The sequence below is a fragment of the Somniosus microcephalus genome, chromosome 12 (assembly GCF_052327205.1).
Source record: "Somniosus microcephalus isolate GS21.2 chromosome 12, FLI_Smic_1.0, whole genome shotgun sequence".
Lineage (NCBI taxonomy): Eukaryota > Metazoa > Chordata > Chondrichthyes > Squaliformes > Somniosidae > Somniosus > Somniosus microcephalus.
In genome coordinates, this window is record NC_140998.1 from 110117898 (window position 1) to 110144424 (window position 26527).

General features: G+C 44.4%; 1 protein-coding gene across 1 annotated transcript in view; it reads left to right on the forward strand.

Annotated features, from left to right (window-relative positions):
* Positions 1-23561, forward strand: part of prkd1 (protein kinase D1) — a 576249-nt gene extending 552688 nt beyond the window's left edge. The window contains exons 15-18 of the mRNA XM_086003420.1: positions 4909-5007; positions 5153-5420; positions 8613-8698; positions 22502-23561. Coding sequence (XP_085859546.1) covers positions 4909-5007; positions 5153-5420; positions 8613-8698; positions 22502-22720 — 672 coding nt within the window. The 3' untranslated portion in view covers positions 22721-23561. The remainder of the gene's footprint in view (positions 1-4908; positions 5008-5152; positions 5421-8612; positions 8699-22501) is intronic.
* Positions 23562-26527: the final 2966 nt, after the last annotated feature.

Consider the following 26527-nt stretch of genomic DNA (forward strand, 5'->3'; position numbering starts at 1 on the left):
GTAAATGGGGGAAATGCAGTGGATGTAGTGTACATGGAATTTAGGAACACCTTTGACATATACCACATGGGAGATTACTAGAGAAGATTAAGGGTATGGAATTAGGGGGAAGATAACAAACTAGATTAAAAATTGTTTTTTAATTAAAAACTTACATGAAGGCAGAGCTTAGGAATTAGGGGCAGTTTTTCCAGTGTGGTTGGAAGTGGGTAGTGGTGTCCCTCAGGGTTCATTTCTGGGGCCAATTCTGTTCATTGTGTATATCAATGGTTTGGATATAAGTCTAGAGGGAGTGGTGTCAAAATTTGGAGGTGATACCTGTGATGAAATAACTGTGTTCTGGCATTTGTATTGTCTGTTGTTGTACTTGCTAATGTCTGGAATGTTCTGCAGATGTAACCACTAATGCTCCTCCCTAGCCCCGCCCATCTGGATCCTCCGGATTGGTGTGAGTCTTACTCATAAGGGCTGGGTCGGTGATGAATGATGGCTGCCTTGTGTTAACTCGATGCCATGTTCTTACTTAATAAAAGCCTTTAGTTTTAAGCTTTAACCTCTTGGATTCAGGCAGTTATTTGGCACATCAATTTTATTAAGTAACAACTTTTGGAAGATGAATCGATTTTGAAACCAGAGCATCTGGATATCGATCCCCATTCAGCAGATGCGTCGAAGAAATTTACGCATTGGCTTCGATGTTTTGAGCACTTCATCGCATCTATCGATCCGACGGTTAACAAGTTGGGTCTTCTAACCAACTTGGTAAGTCATCAAACTTACTCTATAATTGAAGATATTACTACATATGAAGAGGCCCTCGCAGCTCTTAAGGTCCAGTACCTTAAGTCGGTTAATGAAGTATACGCCAGGTATCTTTTGTCTATTCGCAGGCAATTACCCGAGGAATCCCTGGACGATTTCCTGCAGGACCTTAAGGCTTTGGCTAAGGATTGCAACTACAAGGCTGTCTCTGCCATAGTGTATCAGGAAGAAGCCATCCGCGATTCTTTCATATCTGGCCTCCGATCTAATTATATTAGACAGAGACTCCTCGAGAACGACTCGTTAGTTTTAAAAACGGTTGTCGCTACTGCTCGATCGTTAGATGTAGCCCAGAAGAATTTAGAAGTGTATGCATCAGCCCATGTGTCTCTCTCAGCCTCGTGTGTTCCGAGTATGGAGGCATCCATAACACCAATGGAGCCTCCACTTAATCCTATTGTTGTGGCTGTACCCCATGGGTCTAAGTGTTATTTTTGTGGCCAATCTAAACACCCCAGGCAAAGATGTCCAGCCAGAGAGGCTACCTGTTTTAAATGTAAGAAACGGGGACATTTTAGTAAAGTGTGTAAGGGTAATCCTGTACCCGATGTCTTCTCTGCTGCCGCCTATCGGTTTACTCTAGCCTCGGCTACGGTTGACCAGACCATACCGTGTTCGTTGTCGAAATCTATGATGGACATCAAGATTAATGGTCGTCCTACTGGGTGTTTGATAGACTGTGGCAGTACTGAAAGTTTTAAACGCCCCAACCTTGTTAACTCCTGTTCATTGAAGGTGTATCCTACTCGAAGTGAAATTGTGATGGCGTCCAAGTCCCTTACTTCGGAGGTAACTGGATATTGTAAAGTCACATTGACCGTTAAGGATACGGAGTACAAGGACTTTAAACTCCTCATATTACCTCAGTTGTGTGTGAACTTAATTTTAGGCTTGGACTTCCAGTGTCAGCATGAGAGCGTTACCCTTAAGTATGGTGGATCTCAGCCTCCACTCACAGTCTGCGGCCTTTCTACTTTAAAAGTAAGTCCGCCTTCTTTGTTCGTGAACCTTGCTCCTAATTGTAGACCTATAGCAACTAAGAGTCGACGGCATAGTTCAGAAGATAAAACATTTATAAAAGAGGAAGTGGAAAGGCTTCAACGGGAGGGAATCATCGAACACAGTGATAGCCCGTGGCGTGCCCAGGTGGTGGTGGTTAAAACTAATGAAAAGAAAAGACTTGTAGTCGATTATAGCCAGACTATAAACTTGTATACCCAATTAGACGCCTATCCTTTGCCTCGTATTTCTGAGATGGTGAACCAGATAGCTCAGTATCGCATGTTCTCCACCATTGATTTAAAGTCTGCCTACCATCAACTCCCCATCAAAATAGAAGACCGACCTTATACGGCCTTCGAAGCTAATGGGCGCCTGTACCAATTCTTTAGGGTGCCCTTTGGAGTGACGAATGGGGTATCCGTCTTCCAACGGGAGATGGATCGTATGGTGGATGAATACGCGCTGGAAGCAACATTCCCGTACCTGGACAATGTTACTATTTGTGGGCGCGTGATCAAAATGTCGCGAAATTCCTAGAGACTGCAAAGAGGTTAAACCTGACCTACAACGAAAACAAGTGTACCTTCAATACTACACGTTTGTGTATTCTTGGTTGCGTTGTGGAGAATGGGGTAATCGGGCCAGATCCTGAAAGATTACACCCACTTAAGGAATTACCTTTACCTCACACTGTAAAAGCTTTAAGAAGGTGTCTGGGATTCTTCTCGTACTATGCCCAGTGGGTGGCTAGCTACTCAGATAAAGTCCGACCTCTTATTAAGTCGACGTCTTTTCCGCTATCGGCAGAAGCTCAGGAGGCTTTCTTTAATATCAAACGGGACATTGAGAAGGCAGTGGTATGTGCCGTGGATGAGAAGATCCCTTTTCAAGTGGAAAGTGATGCATCTGATTTTGCGTTGGCAGCAACTCTTAACCAAGCCGGTAGACCAGTAACTTTCTTCTCTCGTACATTGCAAGGACCAGAAGTTCGACATTCTTCAGTGGAAAAGGAGGCACAGGCGATTATCGAAGCAGTCAGGTATTGGAGACATTATCTCGCTGGCCAACGTTTTACACTTATTATGGACCAAGATCTGTGGCCTTTATGTTCAATACTAAGCAGAGAGGCAAGATCAAAAATGATAAGATTTTAAGATGGCGAATAGAACTGTCAACATATGACTATGATATTCAGTACAGGCCTGGAGTATTCAATGAGCCATCGGATGCTTTGTCACGAGGAGTATGTGCTAGTCTAGGTATAGATAAGCTTCAAAATCTCCACGACGCACTCTGCCACCCTGGGGTTACCAGAATGAACCACTTCATTAAGTCCCACAATCTACCCTACTCTATTGAGGAGGTCCGGACAATGACCAGAACCTGTCGTGTTTGTGCTGAATGCAAACCCCGCTTCTATAAGCCGTCCAAGCCAGCTCATCTTATTAAAGCAACTCGACCATTTAAGCATTTGAGTCTCGATTTTAAAGGTCCCCTTCCATCGAGCGACCGTAATGTCTATTTTCTTAATATTATAGACGAGTACTCTCGGTTCCCTTTTGTTATCCCCTGTCCGGATGTGACCAGTGCTGTTGTAATTAAATGCCTCTGCCAACTGTTTTCCTTGTTTGGCATGCCTAACTATATACATAGTGATAGGGGTTCTTCCTTTATGAGCGAAGAATTGCGACAGTTTTTGCTATCGAAAGGGATTGCAACGAGTAGAACTACCAGCTATAACCCTCGTGGTAATGGGCAGGTCGAGAAAGAAAATGCGACAGTGTGGAAGGCTATCGTACTGTCTCTGAAGTCGCGAGGCCTGCCGACCTCTCGCTGGCAGGATATCCTGCCAGACGTGCTGCATTCCATAAGGTCTCTTTTGTGTACAGCGACGAATGCCACCCCTCATGAAAGGATGTTTAGCTTTCCAAGAAAAGCTACTAATGGAGTATCGTTACCCACATGGTTGACGACCACAGGCCCTGTGCTGTTGCGCAGACATGTGAGAGGCCACAAGACTGATCCACTGGTGGAGGAAGTACAACTCCTCCATGCTAATCCCCAGTATGCGTACATTCAATATCCGGATGGGCGAGAGGATACGGTCTCTATTAAAGATCTTGCACCTGCTGGAGCTCGAAAAGAGTTCGACTCTGAGAGTAGAGTTTTCAATCGTGGTATTGGACCTTCAGAGACACAAATCCTCAGTGTGGAAAACACTGATGATTCTGGGAATTCGAATGAACCGGAGTTACTACTCCGGGAGGAGCCTCAGCAAGAGTTACGTCGTTCCCAGAGGACTATCAGACCTCCTGACAGACTGAATCTATAGCAGGGGGTGAATGTGATGAAATAACTCTGTGTTCTGGCATTTGTATTGTCTGTTGTTGTTGTACTTGCTAATGTCTGGAATGTTCTACAGATGTAACCACTAATGCTCCTCCCTAGCCCCGCCCCTCTGGATCCTCCGGATTGGTGTGAGTCTTACTCATAAGGGCTGGGTCGGTGATGAATGATGGCTGCCTTGTGTTAACTCGATGCCATGTTCTTACTTAATAAAAGCCTTTAGTTTTAAGCTTTAACCTCTTGGATTCAGGCAGTTATTTGGCACATCAATACCAAAATAGCTCTGGAGGGGAATGTTTTTTATTCAATTGTTTAAAACCAGCTTTAAACATAAGTTTACCAGCCAATTGAAAGCCCAAAATGTAAAGACTAATCTTGTTGCATCACATATATGTCAGATATGCAATCGAGTGAATTTTGATGAGTTCTTACATATAAAAACCTGAACAGGCTGTTCGACACCATATCCCCACAACAACCAGACGCTTATCCTGCTCAGAGCTGTAAAAATTAAAATTATATATATTGCATAGAATTGTTCTACACATTTTTTCTCATTACATTAGCTCGGATTGCTATATTCTACATTGTACATACTTCCTTTGTTTTGTTCTTACAGAGCACTTCTGAGAGCAAGGTCAAGTCCAGTTATGTCTGTTCCCAAACCATTCATTGAATAAACAGTAGATAATAGTTCTTGTATAGTGTTTTTAGTAATTTGATATTTTTTTTAAACAGATACTTGTTGCTTTGCGGCACCTTCATTTTAAGAACATAGTTCACTGTGACCTGAAACCCGAGAATGTGCTGCTAGCATCAGCTGATCCCTTACCACAGGTTGGAGTGATTATATAATCTTAGTATCCGAACACAGATCCTGTATATTTTCTATTTCTTTACATTTCTGTACAATCTTTTTCTTGCAGAATGTTGCACCTAATCATTTTAATACTCATCATACCTGGTGCTTTTCTAAATATAGGTCAAGCTTTGTGACTTTGGATTTGCACGTATAATTGGGGAGAAGTCTTTCAGGCGTTCTGTGGTGGGAACACCAGCTTATTTGGCTCCAGAAGTGCTTCGGAACAAAGGTTATAACCGATCGTTAGATATGTGGTCTGTCGGCGTTATCGTCTATGTCAGTCTTAGTGGCACCTTTCCATTTAATGAGGATGAAGACATTCATGATCAAATCCAGAATGCTGCTTTCATGTATCCACCTAATCCCTGGAAGGAAATCTCCCTTGAAGGTAAATGTAATAAGCAGACTCACTAAACCACAGCAATCAAGATAATATTTTAGTATTTCTCATTTCATTTCTAAGTTCAAAGGGAGACTCAGTCTTATTCTCTGAAGGGGAGTTACAAAGAAAACATTGTTTGGTTACCGCCCACCTTGAATTCCTTTGCAGAGTAAAAATTAATCACACGCTTAATATCTTTGGCATATATGAGTGCAATACCCCCACCCCACCAGGCACACATCCTGAATGTTTACTCAAGTGTAACATGGTTTGCTATAACATTGATATCTTCCCTTCTTCACAGAAGTGAAAATTGTATTTCTGTTGCTCACTAATCTCTATCCTGCAATACTTTGGTTGATCTACTTTATGTTCAGAGGTTTTACCAAAGAAATTATGAATACTGTCTTGTTTGCTTTCAGTTTAAATTTTATATTTTTCCCCCTTTACAAATTGTGGTGTCTGAGTACAAAAGAATTGTCAAAAATGCAATGTTTTGCTGATAATTTCAGAGAAATTAGCAGATTGGCAACAATTGTGAGAACGAGAAACGCTGTGCAACAGCTGCAGTATAACTAAGCTGTCTTGCTGACTTTCTAAAATAACTCAGGTCATTCCTGCACCACATTTAAATTTCTAATGCAATGAATAGAAAAGAGCCGACTGTCCTGGTTTCTCTCATGCACGCCAGGAGATTTAAACAATGCAACGGTAACAGGATAGCGATATTAGTTTAACAGTTGGTTGCTGATGTGACAGCAGAGGTATCAAAGCACACAGCTTTCAGTGGAAACCGGGTTATAGCAATCACAGGTGGAGCTGAACTCCAGGCTACCTTTGCCATCCTTATTCAATGCTACTTTTAATCTCAAAAACTATAATGCATCCATATATTTAAAAAAATATTTAAAGCCTAATTTGTTTTCCTATTTCTCCTCTCCCATCCTGAAGGCACTAAGATCTTATAGATCTCTGAGTTCTTGGACAAGACACCAATAGGCAGCAGCCAGTATGTTTGAGCAATAGATCAAGATTTATTAAGCATACAGCGTAATATACTTAATATTAGGCGATAGTTTTAACGAGTAGCTCGCAGCCCTAGGCCTCTGGAACCTCTCGGACACAGATGATGTCATCTTAAGTCTGTTCCTTTGTCCTCGTGTAAAGTTGTTCTTTTGGTATCAAGGTTTTAACCCTTTCCTTATCAAAAGTTGGTTTGGCCAGTGTCCATATATGGTCTTTAACAAAATCACCTTTTTTAATTGGTTCTAATGGTCAAAATACCATTGTCACTCAGACTAAGGTAGCATCCCACCTTTCCAGTATTTTTCCACCAACTTTGCCATGTTCAGTGTTATCTTGTTTATAGTTTTTCACCCCATTGGAATTTACTTTATCTCTTTCATTTCTAGCTTCCCTGGTACAAGGCCTTTATACCAAGGGCCCATTCACTAGTCTTGAGGTATCCAGACTATCTCACTTTAATCCACCAGATAAATAGTTTATCTCCATGATCTCTCTCATTTTATGTCCTTATACTAATTATTTTTTAAATTTCGTTGCAATTAGTTTAGTTAAGTGAATTCTAATTTCTATGCATGTTTTTTTTTAGCAATTTAACCTTCACTCGCAGTCTGTAGCTGTTTGTTATCAAAGCTTAGTCAAAACTTTTGACCGTCCTTCGCAGCTGCATTTTGAACAAGTCTTAGCTTTCTTAGTTACCCAGGAATAATTATGGGTAATATTATTTGGTCAATGACTACACTAAAAGTTATTATACATATATGATTCTCGTCTACTAAATATCTTTAAATATCAGCCTTTCGCACAGCACTTTCTCATGCTGTCACAAGCAGTTGTTCTTCATGGGTGAGTCTAGACCGTGAGTGTAGGCTGTTCAAGCATGTAGGGTTTCACAGCCAAACTAGACCTAGTCCTTACTCAACATCCATACCTTCACTTTCCAGTGGGACTTACTAGTCAGTAATCTGGGCAATATTCTCCCAACATTGGCCAACTATAGCACAACCCAGCTGAGAACAATTAACATGGTATAGATTGAACCGAGTGGCACAGTTGAAAACAATGCTGCAAATATTCAAACAGAATGTGACTCCATTTTGTTTAGTGTGCCGTAGATTAGCCTCTAACATTGCAAGTGCAATCAGCCAGAAGTCATTGCAAAATGTATAACTGCATTCACTTTCAGAATAGTAAGTTAAAACTCAAACCTCATGTACCTCAACATTTTTCATTAAAGTCAGAGCTACCGTTTAACTTTCTGATTAGCATTTTCATTTTTGCCAATGTGGGTTTAACCATAGGAATCCTGGGTGGCCAAGTTGGAGGAATATAAGTTTGAGTGCCTTATCTTCTAGAGGAAGCCCTTCTTGTATTTTGGCCACGTTAAATTAAGACTTCAGATTTGATTTGGAGTCTAAATTTACCAAAATCATTATCCTAAATTGTCAATATAACTAATGAGATTCAAAAGATGTTCAGCAACTGTATGTTGAATGGAAAACCAAGTAAACGCATTGGAAAAAAATCATTTCATTTTTTTCTCGTCACAGGTTAGATTCCATAATTTGAAGAGCCAGCATAGCTGTAGGGGAAGCTGAGATACAAGGTCTGGAACGATAGCACTAGCTGCTTAGTTACTTTATCCAAGAGTAGAACAATGGGTTAGAAGAAGTATTTAGCAGTTACCGCTCAGTTTTGTTTTTACTTTCATGTATAACTGCGTTCACCTTCAGAATAGTAAGTTAAAATTCAAACCCCGTGTACCTCAACATTTTTCATTTATGTCAGAGTTAATGTTTAACTTTCTGATTAGCATATTTTTGTTTCATAATACCTCAGTGTAACTTGAGAACAAACTACTGCACTAAGTAGCAATCACACTGGTAAACGGAATTGCTTGTGTCTGCCAAAGCATTTGTAAACGGCCTTTATAATTCATGTCAAATGTGTATGCTTTTTTTGTGATTGTTCATTCAGCTGAATGATGATGATGGATAGCTTTTGAAATCTGTAGCCCCAGGGTCAAGTTCACAGAGCCAGTACTTGACCCTTCAGATAAGCTTTATTTTGTTTGCATGCACTTGCTGTTTTCATTGACAAACTTAGCTTTGGAATCTAAATTATATTTCTGGATTTAAAATGTGCACGACCTTTGATTTTTTTTTTATGTTCCAGCTATTGATGTCATCAATAACCTATTGCAAGTAAAAATGAGGAAACGTTTTAGTGTGGACAAGTCTCTCAGTCATCCCTGGTTGCAGGTGAGATTATATTTTTTCTGTAATTCTTTAGGATAGTCAGTCAGAAATTCTGCACAATTTGTCATTTCTTAAGCTGATCTTGAAAGATGCTCCTGCATCATCCAGAACAGTCCCCCCCAGCCTAATACAAAGATTCAAGAATGCAATGGTTTGTCAATGTTTTCTTTTAAATTGAATTGCTTTCATTTCATTTTTGTTAATCCTCATCAAGCCATAGCTGGGAACCAGACTTTGCAGACTGAACTGCATTTTGTGTTTGGACCTAGTCCCTTCTCATTTTATAACTTTAAATCAGCTAGGATGTTATTAACACACAGCTAGCCCCCTTATGCAATAAGAGTGAGTGCATATACGTGCCCAGGTATATATTGTGGGTCCGTCCAATCTTGTATTCTATCAGGACCACTACTGTCCTGGTTGTCATCCTTGCTCTAGCACAAAGGAAGTTGGCTGTGGTTGTTGGAGGTCATTCATCTCAATCACATGACATCACTGCAGGAGTTCCTCAGAGCAGTGTCCTAGGCCCAACCATCTTCAGCTGTTTCATCAATGACCTTCCCTCCATCATAAGGTCAGAAGTGGGGATGTTCGCTGATGATTGCACACTGTTCAGCACCATTCGAGACTCGTCAGATACTGACGCAGTCCGTGTCCATATGCAGCAAGACCTGGACAACATTCAGACTTGGGCTGACAAGTGGCAAGTAACATTCGCACCACACAAGTGCCAGGCAATGACCATCTCCAACAAGCGAGACTCTAACCATCTCCCCTTGACATTCAATGGCATTACCATCACTGAATCTCCCACTATCAACATCCTGGGGGTTACCATTGATCAGAAACTGAACTGGACCAGCCATATAAATACTGTGGCTACAAGAGCAGGCCAGAGGCTGGGAATTCTGCGGCGAGTGTCTCACCTCCTGACTCCCCAAAGCCTTTCCACCATCTACAAGGCACAAGTCAGGAGTGTGATGGAATACTCTCCACTTGCCTGGATGAGTGCAGCTCCAACAGCACTCAAGAAGCTCGACACCATCCAGGATAAAGCAGCCCGCTTGATTGGCACTCCATCCACCACCTTCAACATTCACTCCCTCCACCACCGACGCACTGTGGCTGCAGTGTGTACCATCTACAAGATGCACTGCAGCAACTCGCCAAAGCTCCTTCAACAGCACCTTCCAAACCCGCAACCTCTACCACTTAGAAGGACAAGGGCAGCAGACGCATGGGAACATCACCACCTACAAGTTCTCCTCCAAGCCACACACCATCCTGACTTGGACCTGTATCGCCGTTCCTTCACTGTCGCTGGGCCAAAATCCTGGAACTCCCTTCCTAACAGCATTGTGGGTGTACCTACACCATATGGACAGCAGCGGTTCAAGAAGGCGGCTCACCACCATCTTCTCAAGGGCAATTAGGGATGGGCACTAAATGCAGGCCTAGCCAGCCAGCGATGCCCACATCCCATCAATGAATACATTTTTTTTTTTTTTAATTAATATTTGTACTGTAACTAGGTTTTTAAAACCATTTGTACAAATCGATTTTAATGTAATTGTTGCAAATTTGGATTTGCTGTAGATAACTTTTTGGGTTCATTGGCATCAGTTGCACACATAAGTGGTTCCATGTCTTTTACATTCTGGAGTGGACTCACAGGGGGTGACATTTGTCTTGGGCGGTAGCACAAAACAGAAGATAGTGAATCTGCAGCTCGGTTTACACTCCACCCTCATTTATTTCCCATTGATTACAATAGAAAGCAAAATTGGGCAGTTTAAAACAGGCTGCTGATTTGCTATTGCTCATTTTATACGACTGCCCAAGACAAATTTCACACCCTCACTGCCCAATATCTACTTATGCGATAGCATAACACAGGTGATGCAACAATGCATCCCCCTTGACATACATACTGGATATCATGTCTTTCACACAAGCTCCTGTTAGATCCGTGTAACTTAATGTTGTGTCCTTCAATAATCAGACAAAAGACTGCAGGGAACGATCAACAGGTGTTTACTGAATGAGGGTTACTCTAGAACTAAATATACAGATCACTACTCAGGGTTTATATACAGGTGTGGTCACTGCCGGTACAGGAGCTGTAAAAAGTAGTTCTCCCCTTAAAGGTACATACATTACAATTCCTCCTCTTTTAGATTAACAGTACCATAACACTCATTTAACAATTAAATATCAAACTAATTACAATTAACACTTTTAACATGCAACATTAGCTGAAAATAGTCTATTTATAAATTCAGTCTTTGGGGAGGCTTCCTGATCCTTTCTGGATAGCGCCTTTCCCGAGTGTCTTGCTCTTGGTGCGGAGGCGATTCTGGCCCCCTGTCATCGGTTGGTTCATCAGCTTCCGATGCTACTGTTTCTGAGGTAGATGCGACCTGTACGTCGGGTTCCTCACCAGGTACGTATGGCCGAGACATGGGGTTGACTCGTTCCTGTGACTCTAGGATCTGGTCAGCATGGCGTCTCACAATGTTCTCCCCAACATCCACTGTGTACATTAGTGGCCCCTGCTGTGTGCATATCGTTCCTGGTTGCCATTTCTCTGTTCGGTAGTCGCGGGCCAAGACTGGTTGCCCTACATTGAAGCTCCTTGTCGGTTTCTCATTGATGTGCTGGAATTGCTTACTCTCAACATCTCTTCGTACATTTGGTCTGAGCAAATCCAGACGAGATCTCAACCTTCGGTTAAAGAGCATCATGGCCGGGGCCTGGTTGGTGACTGCATGTGTCGCATTTCTGTAGGCTAACAGGAAATTGTCCACCTTATGCTGCAGTGGAATGCCGTCATCGCACATGGCCTTTACTGCTTTTTTAAAGGTTTGTACGAACCTCTCAGCCAATCCATTTGTGGCTGGATGATACGGGGCGGATGTATAATGCCTTACCCCATTCCTTTTCATAAATCTTCGAAACTCTTCGGACACAAACTGTGGTCCGTTATCAGAGCAAATCTGCTCTGGCAAGCCGTTCCTGGCAAAAATGGTCCGTAGGACTGCAATAGTTTTCTCCGTGGTGGTGGAGGACATTTTGATCACCTCAGGCCATTTCGAGTGCGCATCCACAGCTATTAAAAACATTGAGTCGATGAATGGACCAGCAAAATCAATATGTACCCGTTGCCATGGAGATGAGGGCCACTCCCATGGGTGTAGAGGGGCATGTGGTGGTGCATTTTGGACCTTCTGGCATCCTGAGCAGCTCTTTGTCAGGTCCTCGATTTGCTGATCGATCCCCGGCCACCACACATAAGCCCTAGCAAGGCTTTTCATTTTCACCCCTCCCAGATGACCTTTGTGAAGCTCATTGAGCACTCTCTCCCTTAACTTGGGTGGAATTACCACTCGGGATCCACACATCAAGGTCTCCTGGCATACTGACAGCTGTTCTCTTCTGGATGAGAATGCTGGCAACAGTGAGTCGCCATGTGCTGGCCATCCCTTCACCGTCAAATCATATACCCGAGACAGCGTCGGGTCATTTCGGGTCTCCTTCTCTATACCAGCGTTAGTTACTGGCAAGCATTCAATTATAGTCGAATGAAATATTTCGACAGGATCCACTGCTGGTGCTTCCCCCGCAGTAGGCAGTGGCAGGCGTGATAGCCCATCAGCGTTTCCATGCTGTTTCGTGCCCTTATACTCGATTTCATATTGGTGCGCCCCGAGAAAAAGGGACCATCTTTGTAGCCATTGCGCAGTCATCACCGGAACGCCCTTCTTTGGATTAAAGATGGAGACAAGTGGTTGGTGGTCAGTCAGCAAGGTGAACTTCTGCCCGTGCAGATAGTGACTGAACTTTTTCACTCCCCACACTAGGCTGAGGGCCTCCCTGTCAATCTGGGCGTAGTTACGCTCGGCTGAGGTTAGTGACCGAGACGCAAAGGCGACTGGCCTCTCCGAGCCGTCCGGTAATTTGTGCGACAGCACCGCTCCAATGCCATAGGGTGATGCATCACACGCCAACCGAATTGGTAGTGCTGGGTTGAAATGAGCCAACACCTCTTTTGATGTGATCAATGCTTTGCTCTTCTGGAAAGCTCGTTTACATTCGTCACTCCACTTCCATGGTACCCCCGTTTGCAGTAGGGTGTTCAGTGGGTGTAGTACGGTAGACAAATTCGGCAAGAACTTATGGTAGTAGCTCACCAGCCCGAGGAATGACCTCAGTTGTGACACATTTTCCGGTGCTGGAGCCTTGACTACTGCCTCAATCTTTTCAGGGGACTTATGTAACCCCTCTTTATCAATAACGTGGCCACAATACGAGATCTGCTTCTGGAAAAACTCGCATTTCTGGCGATTAGCTCGGAGCCCATATTCCTTCAATCTAGTGAGCACCTGCTCCAGGTTGGCGAGGTGATCACTGTCATTTTCGCCCGTGACCAGGATGTCGTCCAAATAACACTGGGTCCCTGGAATCCCTTGCAGGACTTGTTCCATTGCCCTTTGCCAAATAGCCGGAGCTGATGCTACCCCGAACACCAGCCGGTTGTATTGGTAGAGACCGTGTTGATCGTGAGGTACTGTTTCGAGGCTTCTTCTACATCCATTTGCAGGTACGCCTGGGCCAGATCAATCTTAGTGAAGCGTTTCCCTCCAGATAGCGAGGCAAAAATATCTTCAATCCGCGGAAGCGGATATTGTACCGTGTGAAGGACTGGGTTCACTGTCACCTTAAAGTCCCCACAGATGCGAACCTTCTTTGGTTCTCCAGGCGTATTACTCAACGACCTCTTCATTACAGGAACGATGGGTGTAGCCCACTCGCTCCACTCCACTTTGGACAGTACTCCTGAACGTTCCAAACCTTCCAGCTCTGCTTCGACGGCTGGGCGGATCATATAAGGTACCGGTCTGGCCCTAAAAAACTTTGGGCTTGCATTTTCCTCTATTTTGATCATCGCTGTTATGCCTTTTAGTGTTCCGAGTCCCTGCTGGAACACTTCTTGTGCATCAGTTAGCATTTTTGACAGTCGTCCAGGTGTGACGTCGTCATCCTTTTTGGCATCTACAGTCAGTGCTTGTATGGAATGCCAATCTAGCTGTATCTTCCGGATCCATTCACGTCCTAGTAGTGGTGGTCCTCCATCTGGCAATACATATAGGTCCATTTTTGGTGTTTCCTTGCCATTATACATAACGTTCACCCTTATTTTTCCTTTGGGGTAGACTTTTTGCCCCATGTACGTCTTCAAGACAATCTTTGTATCTCTCAAGGGTATATGTGAGAATAGCCGCTTGTAGTCCCTTCGGTTTATGACTGTTAGGGCTGATCCTGTGTCCAATTCCATTTTCACTTGGACTCCTGCTATCTTGAGCGTGACCCAGATAGTTTGGTGATCCTCCATTTTGATCACATTATGTAGTTTCAGACAACCCAGCTCCTTGCTTCTGGAGTCTGTATCACTTTTCTGTTCGTCTGAACTACTCTCCGTCACCTTATGCACCTTCTTGTACTTCTCCTGTGGAGATTTCTTGCTGCTGGTTTTCTTTCCCGACCTGCAGACTCTTGCTATGTATCCTACTTTTCCACACTGTCTGCACACTTTGTCCTTGAACCAGCAATCATTATGGTCGTGTGTTGTTCTGCCGCAGCGATAGCACTTCACTGTTCTGTATGACATTTCATTTGTGCCATATTCTTGCGGTCTCCGTTGTATCTCTGCAGCGCCCCGTGCGGCTGCTTTGTGTGATACTGCAATGCTGAAAGCCTTGTCCAGCGTAAGATCCTTTTCTGATAGAAGCCGTTTCTGGGTTCCTTCACTTTGAAGCCCACACACAAACTTGTCCCTTAAAGTATCTGCTAGTCCCGTTCCAAACTGGCAGTGTTTCGATAGCTTGCGCAGTTCCGTTAAATACTCAGCATTACTTTCATCTTTATGCTGGTTCCTTTTGTGAAACTTAAATCTTTCTGCTATCAGCAGCGGTGTGGGGTTTAAGTGGTCCTGTAGGATTGACACTATGTTTTCAAAATCCTTTTCTACTGGCTTCTCTGGGGTTACTAGGTTTCGTAGTAAGCCATACGTTTTTGCACCCATTGAATTCAACAATACCAGCGCTTTCTTGTCATCTGGCACTTCATTCGCCTTGCAGTATACTTCTATGCGTTCGACATATGTCATCCAATCTTCGACTTCATTGTCGAACACTGTGATACTGCCACTCTTCGGCATTTTTGGGTGTGGTTAGACTGGCTTAAAATGGCGTCTCCCGCGCTTTCCTTTCTTCCCCGCTGCAGCTTAAAATGGCATCTCCCGCGCTGCTGCCAACGCCGCTCTCGGCGGTCCTCGTGGCAAATGGCGACGCCCTGTGGGTTTCGTGTGCTGTTCCTGTGCTGCTGCCAACGCCGCTCTCTGCGGTCCTCGTGGCAATGGCAGCACCTCGCGTTTTCCTGCGCGCCTCTCTCCCCCGTTGACGGTGCTCGGCCCTTGAACACCGGCTGCGCTCTGCTCTCTCTCGCCTCTCTCCCCCGTTGATGCCGCTCGGTCCTGAACACCGGCTGCGCCCTGTGCGCTCTGCCCTCTCTCTCCCCCCCGTCGACGCTGCTCGGCCTTTTTCTGTGCCGCTCGGTCGGTCTCTAGCCCGTCGCTGTCCGGGAAGGGTCTGCGCAGTACCTGTTGCCAGCCCGTTTCGCTGGACCACCATGACTGGAAAGCCAAGCCTGGCTCTCGACAGCCTCCCCTGCGATGCTCAAATCTCCGCTGGATGACTGGGCGGTTGCCCGTGGTCGACGCCCGTGCTTCTGGACTCGACCTCCTTCCACTGTTCTCCAGGAGCGAATCCCTGGGAGGTGATGCAGAGTTGCAGGTAGGTTCGAATCTGCCTCGTCGCCAATGTTAAGTCCGTGTATCTTAATGTTGTGTCCTTCAATAATCAGACAACAGACTGCAGGGAACGATTCAACAGGTGTTTACTGAATGAGGGTTACTCTAGAACTAACTGTACAGATCACTACTCAGGGTTTATATACAGGTGTGGTCACTGCCGGTACTACAGTATACAGGAGCTGTAAAAAGTAGTTCTCTCCCTTAAGGTATATACATTACAACGACCTCTGACTATTCACCCTCCCCCTTCAGAATGCCCTGCTTTTCATTTGGACGATTTTGTTCTTTTTCCTTCTTTTCTCATTATTCTACCTCTTTCTGCATTGAGAGCCAATCATTTTAAATCTTGGTGCCATAGTATTTTTCAAGCAAATGCAATGTCAGTCTGACATCAAACAGCAGGCCAGGCCAGGCATGTTTCTGTTCTTAATCTCTTCGTCAGTCTTTAAGCCCATTTCCTGCTTTGTGACTCGGCCCTTGAACACCGGCTGCGCTCTGCTCTCTCTCGCCTCTCTCCCCGTTGATGCTGCTCGGCCTTTTTCTGTGCCGCTCGGTCGGCTCTAGCCGCCGCTGTCCGGGAAGGGTCTGCGCAGTACCTGTTGCCAGCCCGTTTCGCTGGACCACCGTGACTGGAAAGCCAAGCATGGCTCTCGACAGCCTCCCCTGCGATGCTCAAATCTCCGCTGGATGACTGGGCGGTTGCCCGTGGTCGACGCCCGTGCTTCTGGACTCGACCTCCTTCCACTGTTCTCCAGGAGCAAATCCCTGCGAGGTGATGCAGAGTTGCAGGTAGGTTCAAATCTGCGTCGTCGCCAATGTTAGATCTGTGTATCTTAATGTTGTGTCCTTCAATAATCAGACAAAAGACTGCAGGGAACGATCAACAGGTGTTTACTGAATGAGGGTTACTCTAGAACTAACTATACAGATCACTACTCAGGGTTTATATACAGGTGTGGTCACTGCCGGTACTACAGTATACAGGAGCTGTAAAAAGTAGTTCTCCCCTTAAAGGTACATACATTACAGCTCCCACCTGTGCTCCTCCAATCGTTTACTAGGCAGATTGTTAATCCCTCAATGAGACGAGGATAGAATGAATCATTAAGCTGTTTTATTTCTCATGCAGGCCATAGTTATGATTAGACTCACTTAATTTAATCAGCACAACTTCTCAAGGGCAATTAGGGATGGGCAATAAATGCTGGCCTTGCCGGCAAAGCCCACATCCCATAAACAAATAAAAAGAAACTTACCAAAGTATAGTAATACAAAATAATGAACATGCTGTGCTTCTCACATTGATGGCCATCGTGTTTGACTTAAGCAAAATAACCCTCCTGCACCCGAACTGTCTCTGCCTGAGCCTGCCCTAACAGCTGTCTGTTTAAAAACCTGTCAGCATGTGTTTCTGTCCCTATTTTAAACCCATCTGTACACAACCAGAGGGGTTGCCCTATGCCAAAGAACGCCTGCTGAATGCAGGACCAGAGACTTCCCAACACAGTGGGTGCAAGATGTTTATCAATTACTGAGACAGGTTAAAACATTGCTTACTGTTTCCAGTGTTTGGAAAACAGCTTCAATGCCTAGCTCATTAGCATTTTAACCACCTTTTGTTTTTTTTGTTTTTAAATTGTGTGAGTGTACTTTGCTTTAAAAAACAAACATTTAAATGTAATTCTTTTCCAAACCCTTTCTGCAGAACAATGGTCCAAAAAATCCCCATAGTGTTAATGAAAAAGATAAAGCTGGTAACAGTCTACCTAAAGGTTTTATGTGTGTGTAAACTCAGTAAACAGCAACACGTTTATTATGTCCATGAATGATTGAGACACGGACAGCAGGAGTTGAACAAAACAAGTCTTTACTGATTGAAGTCAATCGGGAAACTGAAACTACAGAGGCTCACTAGCGCCTTTTATACAGGGGTGGTCACTGCCGGTACTGCAGTCTGAGACCAGTTATTCTCTTAAAGGTACATACACAACAATGCCTCCACTTTTAGATAAACAGTACATAACATTCATTTAACAACTAAATGATAACTAATTACAATCACAATTACGGTTGCTAGATACATTGGTTAAGTTTAAGCAATTATAAGTTCAGTCTTGGAGGAGGCTTCCTGATTCTGTCTGGATAACGCCTCTTTGGGGTATCAGGTTCTTCTGGCAAGGTTGAGTCGGGATCAATGTCGTTGTTTGGTTCATCTGCTTCCAATATCACCGATTCTGCAGTAGCTGCAATTGGTACGTCGATTTCATTGCCAGGTGTATCAGATCATGGTGTGGAGTTGACGTTTTCCAGTGACTCTAGAATCTGGTCAGCATGGCGTCTTACAATGCTCTCTCCAACGTCCACGGTATACATGAGAGGTCCTTGCCGTGTACAAATCGTTCCTGGCTGCCATTTCTCAGTGCGGTAGTCCCGGGCCAAAACTGGTTGACCTATCTTGAAACTCCTGGTCAGCCTTTCATTCATATTCTGAAACTGCCTGTTCTCCACATCTCTTCGGACATTTGGCTTAACCAAATCCAAGCGGCATCGTAGTCTTCGATTGAAGAACATCATGGCTGGAGTTTGGTTGGTAACCGCATGTGTCGCATTCCGGTAGGCAAACAAGAAGTTGTCCACCTTGTGCTGTAGGGGTATATCTTCATTACACATTGCCTTGATAGCCTTCTTGAATGTTTGGACAAACCTCTCGGCCAATCCATTAGTGGCTGGATGATATGGGGCAGATGTGTAATGCTTAACACCATTGTTCTTTAAGAACCTCCGGAACTCTTCAGACACAAACTATGGTCCATTGTCAGAGCAAATCTGTTCAGGCAGCCCATTCCTGGCGAATATGGTTCGTAAAACTGTGATAGTTTTTTCCGTGGTGGCTGAGGACATTTTTATTACCTCTGGCCACTTTGAATGTGCATCCACCGCAATTAAAAACATCGAGTCCATGAAGGGACCAGCAAAATCAATGTGCAGCCTTTGCCATGGAGATGAGGGCCACTCCCATGGATGTAGAGGAGCTTGTGGTGGGGCGTTTTGGACCTTCTGGCATCCTGTACAGCTCTTGGTCATCTCTTCGATTTCTCTATCAATTCCCGGCCACCACACAAACGCTCTGGCTAAGTTCTTCATTTTTACCCCACCCAGATGACCCTCATGAAGCTCATTGAGCACTCTATCCGTCAACTTAGGTGGAATTACTACTCTGGATCCACACATCAAGGTTCCTCTGCACACTGACAGCTGTTCTCTTCTCGGCGAGAATGCTGGCAGCAGTGGTTCGCCATGTGCTGGCCATCCCTTCACCGTTAAATCATAGACCCGTGATAGTGTCGGGTCATTCCGTGTTTCCTTTTCTATGTTTGCATTCGTCACAGGGAGACATTCGACTATGGTCGAGTGGAATAACTCCATTGGATCCACTGCAAGGTCCTCTTCTTCCACCGTCGGCAACGGTAGGCGTGACAATCCATCAGCATTCCTATGCTGTTTAGTTCCTTTGTACTTGATGTCATATTGGTGTGCCCCTAGGAAAAGGGACCACCTCTGCAACCGTTGTGCTGTCATTATCGGTACGCCCTTCTGAGGGTTGAAAATGGAGACAAGAGGTTGATGATCGGTTAGTAGAGTAAATTTTTGACTGTGCAGGTAGTGATTGAACTTCTTCACCCCCCACACTAGGCGGAGGGCCTCTCTGTCAATCTGGGCGTAGTTACGCTCGGCAGAAGTTAACGAGCGTGACGCAAAAGCTATCGGCCTCTCTAAACCATCAAGGAATTTACGTGACATTACCGCCCCAATGCCGTAGGGAGACGCATCACACGCCAGTCTGATCGGCAATGCTAGGTTGTAGTGAGCCAATACTTCTCTTGAAGTGATTAAGTCCTTACTCTTCTGAAAGGCCCGCTTACAGTCATTGCTCCATTTCCATGCTACTCCCGTTCGTAGCAGGGCGTTCAGTGGGTGCAGAATTGTCGACAAATTCGGCAAAAACTTATGGTAGTAATTCACCAATCCGAGGAATGACCTCAGTTGCGACACATTTTCAGGCGCTGGGGCCTTAACAACCACTTCAATTTTGTCAGGGGACTTATGTAACCCCTCTTCATCAATCACGTGGCCACAATACGATATCTGTTTCTTAAAAAACTCGCACTTGGGGCGGTTGGCTCGTAGCCCATGTTCCCGTAGTCTAGTGAGCACCTGTTCTAGGTTGTTAAGGTGTTCACTGTCATCTTCACCTGTCACAAGGATGTCGTCCAAGTAACACTGAGTCCCCGGAATCCCTTGCAGGACTTGTTCCATCGCTCTGCCATATCGCCGGAGCCAATGCTACTCCGAATACCAATCGATGATACTGGTAAAGACCTTTGTGAGTGTTTATCGTGAGATACTTCCTAGAGGATTCTTCAACCTCCATCTGCAAAGATGCTTGTGCTAGGTCAATTTTTGTAAAACGCTTCCCTCCAGACAGTGAGGCGAAGATGTCTTCTATCCTTGGAAGAGGATATTGTACTGTGTGAAGGACTGGGTTCACCGTCACCTTGAAATCCCCACAGATGCAAACCTTCCTTGGCTCCTCAGTCTTATTGCTTAACGTTTTCTTCATGACAGGAACGATGGGTGTCGCCCACTCGCTCCAGTCGACCTTAGACAACACGCCTGCCTTCTCCAGATTCTCCAGCTCTGCCTCGACGGCTGGGCGAATTGCATATGGTACCGGTCTTGCTTTGAAAAACTTGGGATTGCATTCTCTTCTATGTTTATCGAGGCGGTTACGCCTTTAAGAGTGCCCAGTTCTTGTTGAAATACCTCTTTGGCGTTAGCTAAGATTGTTGACAATCGTCCAGGAGTGACGTCGTCATCTTTTTTACCGTCCACCGTCATTGCATGAATGGAGTGCCAATCTAAGCTTATCTTCCTGATCCATTCACGTCCCAATAACGGTGGTCCACCATTTTGCAGTATGTAGAGATACAATTTCCGTATTTTCTTGCCGTTGTATTCGACAGGCACCCTTATTTTTCCTCTGGGGTATAGTTTTTGCCCCGTATACGTCGTCAAGACGATGGATGTCTCTCTCAAGGGTATGTGTGAGAATAGCCGCTCGTAGTCTCGTCGATTCATGACGGTTAGCGCTGATCCTGTATCCAATTCCATTTTAACTTGGGACCCTGCTATCGTGAGGGTGACCCAAATGGTTCGGTGATCCTCTTTTGCGATTACATTGTGGAGTTTGAGACAGCTTAGTCTCCTGTTCCCGGATTCACTATCGCTCATCTGGTCTTCGGAACTACTGTCCGTCATCTTTTGTACTTTCTTGTACGGTTCCTTAGTAGCCTTTTTGTTGTCGCTGGTCTTCTTCCCAGACCTGCAAACTCGTGCAATGTGTCCCATCTTTCCGCATTGCCTGCATATTTTGTCTTTGGACCAGCAGTCCTTCTGGTCATGGTTAGTTCTGCCGCAGCGATAACATTTTGCAAATCTCCGTGTCATTTCGTGGGTGCCGTATTCCTGTGGCTTTTGTTGAATTTCCGCAGCTCCCCTGGCTGCTGCTTCATACGATACTGCCACGCTGAAAGCCTTATCTAGCGTCAGCTCTTTCTCTGAGAGTAACTTCTTCTGTGTTCCTTCACTCAGGAGTCCACAGACAAATTTGTCCCGTAGGGTATCTGCCAGTCCTGCTCCGAACTGGCAGTGCTTTGATAGCTTGCGTAGTTCCGTAAGGTACTCAGCATTGCTCTCATCTTTATGCTGAGTTCTCCTGTGGAATTTAAATCTTTCTGCTATCAACAGCGGTGCAGGGTTTAGGTGTTCCTGTAGGACAGCAACAATTTCGTTAAAACTCTTCGCCTTCGGTTTGGCTGGAGTAATCAGGTCCCGCAATAGGCCGTACGTTCTAGCGCCCATTAAGTTTAGCAATACCGATGCCTTTTTCTCATCGGCTATTTCGTTTGCCTCGCAATATACCTCGACTCTTTCCACATACATGGTCCAGTCCTCTATTGTATTATCAAAGGCAGTGATACAGTCAGTCTTCGGCATCTTGAAAATCTAAAATGGCGCCTCCCGCGCTTTGCCTTCTTCCCCGATTTAACAAAATGGCGCCTCCCGCGCTTTGCCTTCTTCCCCGCTGATTAAGATGGCGCCTCCCGCGCTTTGCCTTCTTCCCTGCTGTTGCTAGCGCTGCTTTCCGTGGTTCCCGTTGCAACCTGCAGCTCCTCGCGGTTTCTTGCGCGTTTAATATTTCTTTTTTTATTATTTTCCCATCGTGGAACAACCCTGTGGGACTCTTGCCTCCCTCTTCTCGGGTCTATTCGCAGCCCGGCTTCGTAGCACCGGCCGCGCCCTGTGTGCTCCACCCTCTCTCTCTCCTCTTCCCGACAACGCTGCTCGGCCCCGTTGCAAGCCACCCGCTCGAGTTCGCGAACGCCGCAGCCCAGGAAGGATCAGTGTACTACCTGCCACCAGCCCGATTAGCTGAAGCACCGTCGACAGGAACCAGGCCCCGCTTTCGACAGCTTCTTCAGCAATCTTCAACTCCGCTAACACAGGGGCGGATGCCCACGGTCAACGCCCGTTTCTACTGTTTCTTTCTTCCTTCTGGCCTCGACCTCTGCTCACTTCGCTGCAAGAATGGATCCCAGGTGGTGGTGCAGACTGTAGGTAAGTTCGTATCTGCTCGTCGCCAGTATTATGTCCGTGAATGATTGAGAGACGGACAGCAGGAGTTGAACAAAACAAGTCTTTACTGATTGAAGTCAATCGGGAAACTGAAACTACAGAGGCTCACTAGCGCCTTTTATACAGGGGTGGTCACTGCCGGTACTGCAGTCTGAGACCAGTTATTCTCTTAAAGGTACATACACAACAACGTTGACTATGCAACCTAATTGTTTCTTTTCTTTTTCTTTGTTTTGAAGGACTACCAAACGTGGCTGGATTTACGAGAGCTTGAGTGTAAATTTGGAGAACGCTATATCACTCACGAGAGCGACGATACCCGCTGGGAACAGTTTGCTGGACAGCATGGCTTGGAGTATCCAGTGCACCTAGTTAATCATAAAACGGACTGCAGTGAGAACACCGAGATGGAGGAGGCAGAAATGAAGGCTCTGAGCGAGCGAGTCAGCATTCTCTGAAAGGCAATAGGACTCAATTATTGTAACAAGCAAGCGGAAAGAAACAGCTACAACTTCTGCCCCAACCACAGCTAGGAGGGAATGCTTGGTTTCTACTGATGAATGTAAACTTGCAAAGCAACTGCCATTCTAATACACAATTTCAACACCAATTGTCATACTCCAATAGCTAAAAAGTAATGTACCCTTGAGACTTTCAAATTTGACAAGTTCACTTACTGCATTTCAAGCAGCATTGTGCATATATTTTTGTGTGTGTGCGACTATGTTCTTGTGCACCCTGTGCTAATGGCAAGCACTAAATCTATAACTGCAAGTTAATAGATTGTATTTTTCACATTCCATAAAGAGTTTCCAGTGTGCCTTTGCTGGTGAGCATTTCAATGGATCTACAACGCACCCCTAGTCGGGGTGAGAACTTATTTGTAAATTTTGCTTTATAATGTGTTTTTAACCTCTTTCAGTATTTAGCTGTACGCCAACTTTTGGAAGAGTATAACATTATAGCTGTTCTGTGAACAATTTTCAGCTTGTTAAGAACAAAGGATTTTTTTAAATATACATGTAACTTTTAGGATAACCATGTCCAAAATGTATAGCTTATCAGCAACAAACTGCTATAAGGGAATAATACTCAAGATGTACAGTGATAGAACACTTGTTTTACGTACTAATGTGAGCTGCTCTTGTAAGCCTCAATGCCTTAGTTATGGTGTTTCTTACAGGATTGGTCAGGTTGAATTCTGCTACCTTCTTTATGTTGTAGCATTTTAACTAAAAATTGCTTGATACCATTTGACCTCTGTCTAAAAGGTTTGAATAAATTAAAGTGTTGTCAAAATGTGTCTGTTCAGGAAGTTTCATTTCCAGGTGGCTTAGAATATTTTGCCCACAACTTCAAGAATGAAAACAGAATCAAACTTGAAAATTTCTGGCATATGATCCTTGACATCTCTCCAACTGCCTAGCTTTGCCTGCAACATGTCTGATCTAGCCATTTCAACTCCTTTTCATAAACCAAACTTTTAAATTACTCTAGCAAGGCTCTTGCTACAAAACCCTTATCAACTCCGTGCACTACATACACAGACTGAGGCTTCACTTGACATCAAAGAATCAAATTTCCCATCTGCAATTAAATAACTCCAAAATCAAATATAAAAAAAGAGACAGATTTCCACTCTTGGGGAGAGATGTTACATTGATGTACTGTCTGTTTGGTCATATCGTTCAGGTGGATTCACTATTCAAGGTAGAGCAAAGAACTCTCTCTCTGTCTTGTCCAACATTCCTCCCCGAAACAACACTACCAAAAACTAGCATTAACTGGTCAAGTTATCTTTTGGCTGTTTCTGGGATGTTGCTACACACAAAATGGCTGATAAATTTGTCTATACAACAGGTACTACATTTTAAAAGAATAATTTGTTGTGTGTGAAGCACTTCGGGATATTTCAGCATTGTAAAGCACTGTATAATTAAATGCTATGTAGAATTTTAAATGGCATAGAAAATGGGCAACAATATCAACAGCATAACTTCTGACACACTGAGCAATGGCATGAAGTGATGTGTTAGTATTTGAATTTAATTCCGATACAAAGTAGGAGATTCACTCCCATTGTCACATTTACTGAATAGCTGATATGAGTGATCACATGACATTTTCCTGCAGTTTGCAAATGTTTTCGCATTTATCTTATAACGGTTGGGTCCCCTGTAGTTGAGTGTCTGTGCTTGCACATAACAGAATTTTTAGAAAAAAACTGCAAGTTAAAGGGTACCCATTCTGTGTAAAAGTAAGCTGTCATGTATTTAGATTTTTTTTGTAACCATCTTCTCTATTGTAAAGCAATAATTTGTAAGACAAACACATTTTTAGGCTTGTTCTTTTGGAAAACTTAGAATTTGCATCAGTCCAACTCAATTTCCTAAATTTAGAAGAAGCAAATTATGTACTAGATTTTATAGCAGTTTTGCTGCGAACAGCCATCACCGTTATTTATGTGCAAATCGACAGCAACTACCGGCAACCGCACATGTGCAGTTAAACGCAGAAATCAGGAAGTTGTTGTCAGAGATGTGACGCTCCTCCATAAGCGTCCCGAAAATGGCATCTCGCTGTCTGAGTCACCTTTCAAATGCATTAAATGGCGTGGAGTTGCTGTACTTAGCTCATAGGTACGAACTAAACTCGCCAAAAAAAGTTAGAGCTTGTGCTTTAAATGGCATGGTGAGTCTTAAATACTGCCAAACAACCTCTCTGGCACTGAAAAATAACTTTTACAAGTGTGGAATCCCATTCCTTCAGCTTTTAATTATTATTGGAGATTTTTAAAAAAATAAAAAATGTAAATATAATTTTTTGCTTTTTCTTTCTGTCTCTTTTATTCCTCTCTCTTATTCCAATCTTTCTTTCCCTCTCTTTATTTCAGTTTCTGTACCTGATTTGACTTAGAATCATAGAATGATACAACACAGAAGGAGGTCACTCGGCCCACTGTGCCTATGCCGGCTCTTTGGTAGATTTATAAAATTAATCCCACTCCTGCTCTTTCCCCATAGCCCTGCAATTTTTTTCCCTTCAAGTATTTATCCAATTACCTTTTGAATGTTACTATTGAATCTTCTTCCTCCACCCTTTCAGGCAGTTCATTCCAGATCATAACAACTCGTGTTAAAAAAAAAAGTTTCCTCACGTCACCTTTTGCCAATCACCATAAATCTGTGTCCTCTGGTTACTGACCCTTCTGCCACTGGAAACAGTTTCTCCTTATTTACTCTATCAAAACTGTTCATGATTTTGAACAGCACTATCAAATCTCTTAACCTTCTCTGCTCGAAGGATAACAACCACAGCTTCTCCAGTCTCTCCAAATAACTGAAGTCGCTCATCCCCGGTTACATTCCAGTAAATCTCTTCAGCACCCTCTCTAAGGCCTTGACATTCTTCCAAAAGTCTGGTGCCCAGAATTGGACACAATGGGGGCGATTTTGCCAGCCCTGGGGAGGCGGGACTGCCGGGAAAATGGCAGAATCTGGAGGCGGGTACCCATCCTGCCCCCGTGCCATCTTGCCAGGAGGCAGTTACCCAAACCGCACCGGGTCCCATCTCCTGGAGGCGGGAAGGGGATTACAACCACTTAACTGCCTGTTGACAGGTAGTTAACAGGCAATTAAGAGGATTATCCCCATTTTTCCAGCAGAGCTGCAGGCTTCCCGACGTCAGGAAACCCCGCCAGGGTCAGCGAGGTGAGCAGTGGGTCTGCGGGGATCGGAGGGGTCCAAAAGTGTGCTGTGGAGGTGAGTGATGGGTGCAAGTGTGGAGAGGTAAGTATGTGAGGTGAGTGAAAATTGATAGAAAAAATTTCCTTACCTTTGTTTCTTCCTGCAAGTTTCAATCGTTGGGGATGTGGAGGCTCCGGCATCTCCACGGCAGAGATGACAGAATGGCTGCTGCATTCTCTGATGCAACAGCCATCTGCTTTCTGCTCACAAAAGAGGTTTGGTGAGCCTTGAATACAAGAACTCACCAAACAACAGAGAATGTCAGTGTTTGATAGCTTCTCAAAGGTGTCAAACGATGACAATTCATCTGTCAAAAATTTTTGACAGATGAAACATCATACGCTGACGGTCTCTGTAACCGGCTTCCCCTTAATTGGCCTGCTAAGCCCGCTGGGCGGGTTTAACAAGGTCAATCAAGAGAAAATAGCCTGGGTTGGCCACAAGTCGGTCAAGGCGGGACTAAAACCCAACAAGCAGCAGTCCCGCCTCCAACACACCCCCATTGGCAAAATCACGGCC